The sequence below is a fragment of the Olea europaea genome, chromosome 3, assembly GCF_002742605.1.
Source record: "Olea europaea var. sylvestris chromosome 3, O_europaea_v1, whole genome shotgun sequence".
In the NCBI taxonomy this organism is placed as follows: domain Eukaryota; kingdom Viridiplantae; phylum Streptophyta; class Magnoliopsida; order Lamiales; family Oleaceae; genus Olea; species Olea europaea.
The window spans coordinates 17,928,168-17,940,764 of record NC_036239.1 but is presented as its reverse complement, the minus strand read 5'-3'; the positions used below and the strand labels follow the sequence as shown (position 1 = coordinate 17,940,764).

The 12,597-nt window shown below is 34.4% G+C and overlaps 1 protein-coding gene across 1 annotated transcript; it reads right to left on the bottom strand.

The window, feature by feature from the left end:
* Positions 1-1,193: 1,193 nt before the first annotated feature.
* Positions 1,194-2,262, bottom strand: LOC111388006 (elongation of fatty acids protein 3-like). The gene has a single exon (XM_023012663.1). It carries the CDS (start codon positions 2,136-2,138, stop codon positions 1,317-1,319), a length of 822 nt encoding a protein of 273 aa, XP_022868431.1. The 5' UTR covers positions 2,139-2,262; the 3' UTR covers positions 1,194-1,316.
* Between the last annotated feature and the right edge of the window lie 10,335 nt (positions 2,263-12,597).

Here is a 12,597-nt window from a genome sequence, read left to right as displayed (position 1 = left end):
CAAACCGGCCGGTTCTAAACGATTTCGATTTGATTTGACCGGTTCTAGGAAAAAATGTCCACTCCTATTTGAGCCATTTTTTTCTTTTTTAGATTTTGGGTCGTTTCTTTAATTGGTTTTTTTTTTCTTTAAGGAAAAAAATAATGGCCCCCTTAAGAATTGCAAATGAAACAAAATTCAATAGCCATACACCGGGATCATTGAAATGCAGTTGCTCGAAAGAAGTCCGGTGCTCCTCCTTATGGGTGGTGGAATGAGTGCTAGCGAAAGCACTGTCCTCAGACATTATGAAAGAGTAACTATTGACTAAGTAAAAATAGAGCGTAGAATTCAAGGTCTCCTTTTCCAAACAGTTTTCGTTGTTTTGACCTTTTTGCCTTGCAAATTTTCTTGCGTGTGATTATAGTAGATTGATGGATATTTTGAATGAATAATGCTAATGGTACATCACCATGTACCTAAGGGTGTTCATCGACGCCTCGTCATTGGCGAGGCGTCTGTGGGCCCCTGCGCGTTGCAGGCGCATCGTCAATGATGAGACGCCGAATATCCATTATGGACACCTTTAGGTATATGGTGATGAACCCCTAACACCATTGTAAATAAATAGAGAAAAGTAAAAAATTAGATATGAATGCTTTTGGGGTAAGGAAGAAAATAAAATTTTAAAGGTTTGAAATTGTGAATGATAAATATACAAAATTTGGGTATAATTTGCAAACAAATACAAAGTTGAGGTCCGCAATTTCAATTATTCCTTCTTAATGTTGACAATTTTTACTCTCTTTAATGGTTAAATTAGACGGTTATGAAGTTTTTTACACCTAAAAGATTGTATTCCGCGCTAAATCAAGGACCTTATCTACTATTTTCAATAGGTAGGGAGATTTTTTGAACAATATCTAATAGATAGGAAGTTTTCTGCTATTAAACCTTTAATTTACATATATATTGAAATTTTTTTAATATTATTTAATTAAATATTAATAAACAACATTGCACAATGGTTGACTAGCCGCCCTAGCTGACCTTCCATCTTCGATCTGCCATTGTGTCGACCATCTATCAATATTAATATGTAGTCGAAAGCTAACAATCAATTCGACTAACAAGTGTAAAGCAACACGTTTTGTCATTTAAAATTAAAAAGCAACTTTTGAGCGCGATTAAATATTTCAAAATACTAGAATCAATACAGGTAAAATGTAAATCCCAGATTTTATTCCTAAGCCAAACCAAATTTATCCGTTTTAAAGTAAATGAAAATAAGAGAAATGGAGAAATTATCCACACAAGAGTACATGTAAAACTCAAAATCACAACCTCTTATCTTTGTTCATTTTTTTCTTGGCATAATTTTTGAGATGAAAATTAATAAAAAGTGCCAAAAGGGAAGCATTAAAAACTGCATTGAAGCACCATCCCCAGATCCCGGAGCAACCCGACCCGGTAAAATGGTAGTACAGCATCAAACCCGAAATCAAGAAGCTAAAAACGAACTGAATAATCTGAAAATCCGTCACCAACCTCTTCCACCATGGACGAATCCCAATTGCGCATAGCAAGTAATAAGCGTACATTACCACGTGCACCGAGGCATTGGTCACGAGCGCCACCGGGAATAGCGACTGCGAGGTGGACAGCCAGAGGTAACACATTATGACCACCACGCCGTGGTGGTACACGTGGAGGAAGGAGAGCCGTCGAGAGCGAGATTCACTGAGGAGGATCAAAAGGGTATCGATGAATTCGAATATTTTGGAGAAGTAGAAGACGTGGGCCCAGAAGAAGGTGGGGCCCTTCGGCTGGGTGCGGCCGGCGGGGAAGCAGATGGGCCAGATGGGGTCATTTGGCGGCATCTGGTGGAGGGTGGAGAGAGTGCAGCCAAAGACCATGAGGAAGGAGAGAAGGCAGAGGATTAGGTTGTGGGTGGCGGTGATAAGGCCCAGGGTGGCGGCGGGGAGAGTCGGGAGGAGGGGAAAGTGGCGGAGGGTAAGGGTGAGAGTAAGGTAGACAAGGACAGTGAGTGTGAGGAAGAGTGGGGTGGCGCCGGCGGTTTGGCCAGGGATCCATTCGTATTGATTGATGAATGGGTGATCAACTAGCCAGTAGTGGACGGCGGTGTAGAGAGTATCCATCACGCGCCGCAGCAAAGGAAGGATAGGAGGTGGGTGTGGGTGGAGGAATGGATAAGATTTTAATTTATTGCACGGTCGTGGTATATACTGACACCAAGCAAAAATCGTCCATGTTCGCTTATCTTCAAATTGTTTTAAACATTTTGGATCTTAGTCCCCAAAAGGACTATAAGCTTATAGTTGAAAATATCGATTAGTCCCTCAACTTTGAGGCTTGCTTTAATTTGGTCACTGTACTTCAAAAAAATCCAATACGACCATAATAACTAAAAACTTTGAGTCGAACGACTTGGAAGGAGGATTGAATAGAAGCAACTTATTGCTTATCTAAACTAGTGTTATAATATTATCGGTTCTAAATAGCTTGTTCATCAAGAGAGAGTTTACCAACTATACCTGTAAACAATTTATGAGTATAGGGTCAAAAAAACTACATTATAGGATTTCAGTTAGAGCCACAATACTTTCCACATATTGATGATTGATGTTCTTGCGCATTACAGTGGTACCAAAACCCCAACCCTCCAGCAAATTGATCATTTCATGCTCGTCAACCACCCTTGGAAAGTCATTTCCTTTCTTTCTTTTCATCTTTTTGCTTTAACATTGACGACAATGTTGTCAAAAGTTTTCTCAGTATTTTATGTGAATCTACGAGCTTCAGAGTGTTATAATTCTCTGATTGATTCGGCTGCATCACATTTCACGCAAATTGGACATGTTTGCTCTCTAGCTTACCAAGAGAAACGAGAAAGAAAAAAAAAGAAAAGAAAAGAAGACATGTTTGCTATGGAATTCATTTTTTGCTGCATGCTTGATATTATTTGGTTCAACCTACCAACGTTTAGGGCAATGACGGATTTAGGGGGGGACTGGCTGGACTGTATCCCCCCCCTCCCCGGCACCAGGTCAATTAAATTTTGTTTAGGATAATTTTTTTTATTTATTATTATTATTTTATTTTTTGTAAAAACAGACTTAAGTAAAAAAAAAAAAAAATTCGCATATTAGCCCGGTTTGAAATTTTTTTAGCCCGATCTTGAATTTAAAGCTGGATCCGTTAGGGTAAATCAAATTTCTTCTTTTTTCCCCGTGAGAGAAAGAGGAGAGTGGGGGTGGGGGTTGGGTTACAAACTGTATTTCTTATGTTTCTATGAAATGGATGAAGAAACTAACATGATTTTGAACAAAGCTTGTGTGCCAAAGATAATTTAAAATTTTCAATTGAGGTGGTTTAACACAATCAAAAGCCAAGTAAAGGTCTTGACGACATGTCTCGCCTTCGCTCATTTCTACTTTTCTCAACATGTGTTAAATCCCGAATTCGATCGAGATAAATAAATTTTTAAGTCATATCGTACCCTCCTATTAATAAGTATGCCAATTATGGTTAATCGCGATCATGTTATGGTTAATGGAATCCAGAGACCAAGAACCTACCACTACTATTGGTGTCAGCCAACGACGTATAAGAACCACGACCTCCAACCCAGCTGAAATATGGTGTCCTCGTCGTTTAGGACAAGTAGGGCACGAGCTCGACATGTCAAGACCGAGACTTAGCTTAGACGTTGAGCTGGAATTGAAGATACAACACCAACTTCAATTGAAGATTCCAGAATTTTGTGGATTTTTCCATCTCATATTTTACTACCAATTTCTTAAACCTTCTTCATGGAAGAATTCTCTAGAAGATGAAGGCAACCACCATCACCAACATTATAAAATTGTGTAGAAGAATCAACGACCTTCTTTAGCACCTATATATATCCATGTCTAGTGCATTTTGTATGTAGAGAAAGAGAGTGAAAAGAGAGTGTAGTAAGTGAAAGAGAGAAAATATTGTAAGTGCTCCATGTCTAAATAATATAAGTGAGGATAATGATCTCAGTGTGCATCAAAAATTGTGTAAAATTTTATCCTATCAATAAAAATTACTTTCTTTTGGTGTTTAAACTCTTCAAAAACCATCCCCCATGGCCTGGATATTGGATTCTTTGGCTCAAATGCTAGACCCATCAATTAGGCAACAAAAATATCTCGACTATGGAAGTCATGCAAGGCGCTAAGCTTTGGTGTTACCTCAATTTATATGCCCTGATGAGCCTCCAAGACCTGTTTCTCCTCATGAAGATATGTTAGTATAGATAAATTTTATTGTTTTGATTATATTTTATTGAGTAATGCCATTTACTATGTGGGATCCACTACCATATAGACCAATAATAATAATTTAAAATCTTATGTCAAAAACAAAATATACTTTCCACCATGAAAATTGTAGGAACTCCGATGAGACTCAAAACAACAGGCCACCAAAGCCGCCTCCTGTTGGAATTTTGTATCTAAAATTGGTCGTGACCAATTTTATATAATTATTTAAGTAGAATTCTTAATTTGGTGAATGAGAAATTAAGCCAAATATAAAGCCGCTTAATACTTAAAATTATTGAAAAATTGTATAGAATATTGTGGAATATTCTAGAAATATATGGATGAAAATATGTGTCTTTTCATATGGAGGATCATGACTCTTGGTATGTGTATGATTAATTTCCAATAATTATAAATTTCAAGAGATGTGACTCTTTGTATTGTTGTGTCTTTTGACATACCTTTCCAACTACTATATATAGACTCCATATGTTTGAATTTTATCATTCAAGAAATTCAAGAAAAGTCATAGATACCATATCATTCCATTCCAATTTATACTTTGATTTTGCATAAAATATTTGCATCAAAGTCAAAGTTGTGGTCATGGTAGAGAGGAAATTCCGTTCGAGTTCGCTGGTCAAAGTCATTTGGAGTACTTCTATGGCTCGACGTGATCGTTGTATCTTGGAAGATGATTGTCGAAGAATAGTTAGCATCGATGCGGGGCAAATTCATCTTAAGAACAAAGTGTCCAACACTTGCCTCGGCGAAAAATCCGTTTGATCCAAAGAATTACTTGCTTTCGATCATGAGTTGAAAGAGAAGAATCCATATTTAGGTATTCGGATTCGATAAATTCTTATTTGGTCTTCTCAAATCCTATCTCGATAAGTCGAAATTATATTTCGATTTCACGCAAATTAACGGTATGTTTTTATGAATATATTATGCACAATAATCGATGTAATTCTCCAAAAATCTTAAGAGGAAGTTTGGTGCTTGTTGTGGATTTTATATTCTATGTAGAATCTGCCAAAATTGATGCAAAATTGTTAAATTCCGGGTAGTTTATTCCGTTCACAACAGTAAATCAATTTTATGTCAAGTATGTACTTGGGCATTTCTTTAGTAATTTTGCATGAAAAAAAAATGGATCTATTAGTGTGCACGTGTCCATTGAATTATGGGAAAAGTTTTCATATATGCTACAAGTGCATGTGACGTTTCAATTCTAGATGCAAAAGAGATGGCTGTTAATGTGTGTCTCCGATTTTAAAATGGTTTGGTCGATGACTGTTGAATGTTTTGTTTGCCAATTTTACATTTGTATAAACTATGAAGTCTCTGCATGGCTGGAATTAAAAAAAAAAAAGAATAATGTTAATTGTTAAGTGTATGAAATTGGATTTAAAAGTTTTGTTATTGCATGAAGACTCGTGCTTGAATCCTTAAGTTATGTCTGTGATTTAATTGTATATATTATATCGCTTTTGACGATTTCATTTGTCGGTTTATGGCTGTCACCTTTTAATCAAAAGGGGTCTATTTGGCCAGTAAGATTCTGTAAAGCATCTTGAATTGTTTCTATGTTGTGGAGATAAGTATTTGGTACTAAATCAATTTTTGCCATGAAATAATTATACGCAAAAAGGTTGGCGGTAATGCTTGAGAATTACCACAGGAAAGTATCATGTTTTCGGTCCTTGAAATTTGGACGTAATTGATATTGTTTTATTATAGTCCATAATGATTTTTAATGTCCAGGAATTCATTATACACGAATTTCCATATTGTCTTTATGTTCCTAACCAGAAAATTGGAAATGAATGTTTATGTTTATTATCTTTATGTTTAATGAAATAAAGATTCATTAAATAAATGCAATTCATGTTGGAAATTAATTTCTGACCATATGATGACCCATTGTATATTTTGTAACTGCCATGGAAAGAAATGTTTGGAATAATGTGACATTTCATTTTAAATGCAATGACAACAATTTTGTGGTGGCTTTTGATTGGAAAGCATGAATTGGCGAATTGGCGAATGGCAGTTTTATTTGGTGCTAAATTCCTTAAAAAATTGTATCGCTAATTTTTCATTGGAATAAAATACAAAAGTGGATATGGAATGTGACATTATAATATCATTTGTATAAACGTGAATTCCAAATAGTGAATTCATTTGGCGAACTCATACAAGAGTTTGGATTTCGAAGACTTTTTGGTCAGTATATGCAAAATCGGTATATGCATATACAGTACGATGCAAATACGGTAAACAACAAATACGGTAGGCTGCAAATACAGTAAGCTACATATACGGTAAGCAGCAAATACGGTAAGTCGCATATACGGTAAGTTGCATATACGGTATGCGTCAATCAGATAAATGACATATACGGTATAAAATTGTAAATCCGGTATATGTCCATGGATTTTGGTTTGAAAATTATACAAACATTGATTAATGATGATAACCTCAATTAATTCTATGAATGAGATGATTTATGCAAAATCATAGTTGTATAAGAGCATGACAGAATGTGGTTTTGTCCTAATTATTTTAAAGTGAAAATTGTTTGCCCAACTATTGTGATATGAAAATATTTTATAGAGCACAAATAGAGTCTATAGTTGACGGTGGTGCCGGATATCCTTGAAAATAATGATTGTAAAATGACATTCATTTGTAAAGGATAAAAACAATGCAAAAATTGTGAAGAATATTATGAAATAATCTAGGATTAATTCGAAGATGTATGTCATTTTGTAAGGTTGTGACTTTGAAAGCACAACTTGTCAATCTATGGTTGATTTATTTTTTCAAATGTGAATATGGTGAATAAAGTGAAATGTACCTTATTATTTGATTTGAATAGTATTATTTGTGAAATGTCACAAATGTGAAAGTTGCACATGGTTGAAGATGCTTAGTCTTCTTCATTGTTAAAATTTGACTTCAATCGTGGAACCAATTAAGTTGGTTTATGACGATCTTAAAGATGACTTTGATTTAATTTGGATGATCAAATTAATATGGTTGATTGAAGTACAAATTCGAATGGAAAATGGTTTTTCATTCATGTGAAGCAACGACCACTATTTTGAAAGTATTTAGACTTTCACCAAGCATCCGATATGGATATTATCTAAGTGATAAATGGATTGAACTATGAAAGAGTTGATAAACTCTAAGTTCAAGAATAATCCAAAAATGTGGGGGGTTATCATAAATGCGTGAGAACTTATGCGGAAAGTTCAAGTCGTGTGGGTACAACGCTACTACTTCGATATATAACCCTAATTTAGGAATTGTGAGGGTAACTTAGTTTAAAGTTACACTTTTCTGTACATCTCAAGAAAATGGAAGAGACACCATATGAGTTATGGAAATGTCATCCTCCTTCCTACCAACACTTAAAAGTGTAGGGGTGTTTGGCAAACGTTGAGGTTCCTAAGTATAAACAAATAAAGATTGGTCCTAAAACGATTGATTGTATATTCATTGGATACGCCAATAATAGTAGTGCATATCATTTTCTCGTACACAAATCGGATGTACACGAGGGTACCATAATTGAGTCAAGGAATGTGATATTCTTTGATAATGTGTTTCCTTGCAAAGATAAGGAAAATATAAGTTTGAATAACAAAACGTATGAAACTATAAATGGATCTTCAAATGAGGATAAACTAAGGCGTAGTAAGAAGGCTAGAACGTCCACTTCGTTTGGTCCGAATTTTCTAACATATATGATAGAAAATGATCCAAAGACTTCTGAAGAAGCAATGTTTATTTCGAAAGCACGCATTGGAAGGAAGCTATCAATAGTGAGATAGATTTCAGAATGCAAATTCATACATGGGAATTGGTAGATATACCTCCCGAAAATAAGCCTTAGGGTGTAAATGGATTAAAATATGATCGATCCATTGATAAATATAAGGCTAGATTGGTTGCCAAATGATATAGGCAAGAAGATGGATTTGACTTCTTTACCTATTCACCCGTGACCAGAATCATTTCGATAAGGTTACTAATTGCAACTACGGCTATACATTACCTTGAGATTCACCAAATGAATGTGAAAATGGGATTCCTAAATGGTGAGTTAGAAGAAGAGATATACATAGAGCAACCTAAAGGTGTTTCCAAGTGCAAGCCACAAAGTTTGTAAACTTGTTGAGTCCTTATATGGACTAAAACAAGCTCCTGGCACCAAAAGTTTGACAAAACGATGTTGTCAAATGAGTTCAAAATAAATGAATGTAACAAGTATGTATGCATGAAAAATACACCAGATGCCTATGTGTTTGTATGTAGTCAATATGTTGATGATGGGCAATAGTCACGAAATGGTGCTAAATGCCAAAAAAATGCTTACGAAGCATTACGACATGAAAGATTTGGGTGTAGTAGATGTAATACTAGAGATAAAAACCTCTAGAATATCGGAAGGAATTGTACTTTCCCAATCTCATTTGTTGAGAAAATATTTAAAAAGTTTGAAGTATTGACACAAGTCTACACTTGATCAAAATAAGGGTGAAAGCATGTCACAACTGAGATATTCACAAGTAATTAGCATTCTAATGTATATTACGAAATGCACTCGATCGGATAATGATTTTACTGTGAATAAACTTAGTAGATTCACGAGTAATCCAGACCATGATTATTGAGTGACATTGACAGGGTCCTTAAGTATTTGAAATAAACAATGACCTATGGATTACATTTCATAAGATATCTTGCGGTATTGAAAGGATATTGTGATGCGATAATATACACTAAGTCTAAAGTGGATAAAATGGGATGAAAGCCCTAAAGTGGATGAAATGGGATGAAAGCCGATTATGACGGTTGTTTGGATATACAAGAACAATTGGAATATTCATAAAGTCTGAATGCATTGCAATGCTTTAATGAAGATATTGAATACTCATGTATGAAATTCACTAATAAATATGATTGACTAGTGTAACGATTTGTTAGAAATCCTCCAACATTGTTGTTTGGAATTGATAAAGTTTTAGATAAAGCTAATGAGAAGCATGTAGCTTCATGAGAGGATTTCTTAGTTGGTGACAATGTGTATCTATCAAATGAATCGATCGTTGGCTAGCTAAATTTGAAAAGATACTAAGTTACATATAATGGTAAGTCTAGACATGTATGTCGTAGACATAATACCATAAGCAGTTGATCTCATTGATGTAAACTTGTGAATCCATTTATATATGTTTACCAAGAGATCAAGTATACTGCATATCGAAGGGAATGAGATTAAACCTACTAAGTAAGAGTCCTTATGATGTTAACCCTACCATGTTGACTGGAGATCCCAAAATCTTGGTTCAAAAGGACAACTAAGTTATGAGGATTCCGTGAAGCACATAAAAAACTAATTTCCTAACTCATTCCTATGATAACAAAGTGCTTTCTGCGGAGTGGTTGGAGGTTAGAATAAACTTTTAATGATTTCTATATCTTGATTAATTCAAGTGGAGTATGACAGAATACTCTTAATAGGAGATCACCTATATAAGTGTAAAGTGGGGCCACTTTAATGAGAATTATTCAAGGCTTGAATTCTCTAAATACTTACAGAACCAAGATGGGTTCAGGGCCAAAATGAATCAAGTCGTGAGAACCATGAACAGTTTATGTGAGACATTGTGTGAGTACTGTTGTCTTGGTTTACACCAACGGCTGATGGTTCAAGAACATCGCGTTCACCAATTAGTTAATAAATCCGATGGTATTTCACTAAGGAAGGTTCAAAGCCAGAAACTATCTTACCTGATGCAGTGTTTTCCCGCTTTCTCTCTACCAGTATCTGTATAGACATTTGCATTAATTTTTATTCATGTGGGGATTGTTGAAATTTTGTATCTGACCAATTTTACATAATTATTTAAGTGGAATTCTTAACTTGGTGAATGAGAAATTAAGCCAAATATAAAGCCGCTTAATACTTGAAATTATTGGAAAATTGTATAGAATATTGTGTAATATTCTAGAAATATATGGATGAAAATATGTCTTGACATATGGAGAATCATGACTCTTGGTATGTGTATGATTAATTTCCAATAATTATAAATTTCAAGAGATGTGACTCTTTGTATGGTTGTGTCTTTTGACATATCTTTCCAACTACTATATATAGACTCCATATGTTTGAATTTTATCATTCAAGAAATTCAAAAAAAGTCATAGATACCATATTATTTCATTCCGATTTACACTTTGGTTTTGCATAAAACATTTGCATCAAAGACGTGGTCATGGTAGAGAGGGAATTCCGTTCGAGTTTGCTGATCGAAGTCATTTGGAGTGTTCTTATGGCTCGACGTGATCGTTGTATCTTGGGAGATGATTGTCGGAAAATCGTTAGCACCGATGCGAGGCAAATTCATCTTAAGGACAAAGTGTCCAATACTTGTTTCGGCCAAAAATCCGTTTGATCCAAAGAATTATTTGCTTTCGATCATGAGTTGAAAGGGAAGAATCTATATTCAGGTATTCGGATTCGATAAATTCTTATTTTGTTTTCTCAAATCCTATCTGGGTAAGTTGAAATTATATTTCGATTTCACGCAAATTAACGGTATGTTTTTATGAATATATTATGTACAATTATCGATGTAATTCTCCAACACCTCCTACCTCTGATTCTGCCAGGAAGGCCTAGCTGGTCGTGGCACTGATAGCCAACCATTTGGCGCGAGTGATTCAGTGTCCCACTTGCAAGGATGAATATGAGGTTGGAACAGAAGTGAGACAACTTCCATGCAAACATTTTTATCCCTCTGAATGCATTCTTCCATGGCTGCACAGGCACAATACCTATCCTATTCGTCGATTTGAATTGCAAGGATTATCGAATGATAATCGCAATATTTTTTAACAAAATTATAAGTGATGATGAAATGTGGACTAGAGAAAACTGAAGATGGACTCGTTTTTTCTCTCTGCGACGGCCTTTGGCATAGTTTTGAATTGGGCTAATCTGTGCTCAATTTTCTTGATAATACAATGAGTACTGCAGTTCTCGAAGGTAATAAACTATGAACTACGTTTCAAAGATTAAGACGTTAGAAAGGACAGATTTATTTATTCAATTTTAGTCTAGACGTCAAGGTCGAATTAATAATAATAATTTGTGTAATAAACTTATTTTGGCGCTTCCGTGAAAGCGCTCTCTCTACCTATATCTGTATGTGATGTCTTAATTCTAGGAGAAACATTTTAAGCCATTTTTACGAGGTAACTTTTCTTCTACTTTTCTAAGGTTTACAAGCGAAAGTTTTGGAAATTAATTAAAATTTTTGGGGATTCAGTTGCATAAGATTCACTCTTCAAGAAATATATTGAATCAATGTAAATAGGAATATGTAGAAGGGACGAATGAGCAAAAGTTGCTGCTTATTTGCATTCACGGAATTCGTTTTGAGTTTTATATTGAACACGAACAACTTGCTTGGCAGGACTTTAGCTTCTTGTAAAAGAATTTTTTTGAGAAATATTAGTTGACAAAGTTGGTTTACAAAACAACATCTACATCAATCATTTCAACAACACTTTTTTAAATCATTTGAGATCAAATGTCAAGTTTCTGCTAATACTTGTTTTACCAACCATTTTTATCAACTTGGTGCATGTTTGGTAGGGATTTTGAGAATTGATTTTTTGATCGTTAGAGTTCCATTTTATTCTCTAAATTTTCTAACTTCTAATTGTATTCTTTGTAGAGTAATGTTATTTATAGTTGCTCACTGCGACAGTCGTTCTACGTGACATTCTATATAACAGTTTGTGATTTGATGTATTAATATAGTAATTATTTCTTACGTCATATATCAATCACTAATCGTAACATGTATGACACATAGGACGACAGCAACAATGAGTGACTATAAATAGCATTACTCTTCTGTGTAGGATTTTAATAATTGTCACAATGATTTTGATTTTACCAAAAGAATCATCCCCTCCACACCCCCTCCCCCCGGGAAAATAATAATAATAATAATAAAGTTAGATTTAGGCCATATTTGATCCACATTATTTGAAAAAAATATATTTTTCAACAGTGATTTGATATTATTTCAACCATATATTTTTTAATAAAATAATATCATACGTAAATTAATTTTTTTTATTTTTTAATTACATAATTTTTTATCAATACGCTATTAAAAAATGTATTTTTTTAAAAATAACGTGAGTCAAAGGCTTAATAAAAAAAACTAATTTACCTAACCATTTCTTCTCTCTTTCTGTTTTTACTTTT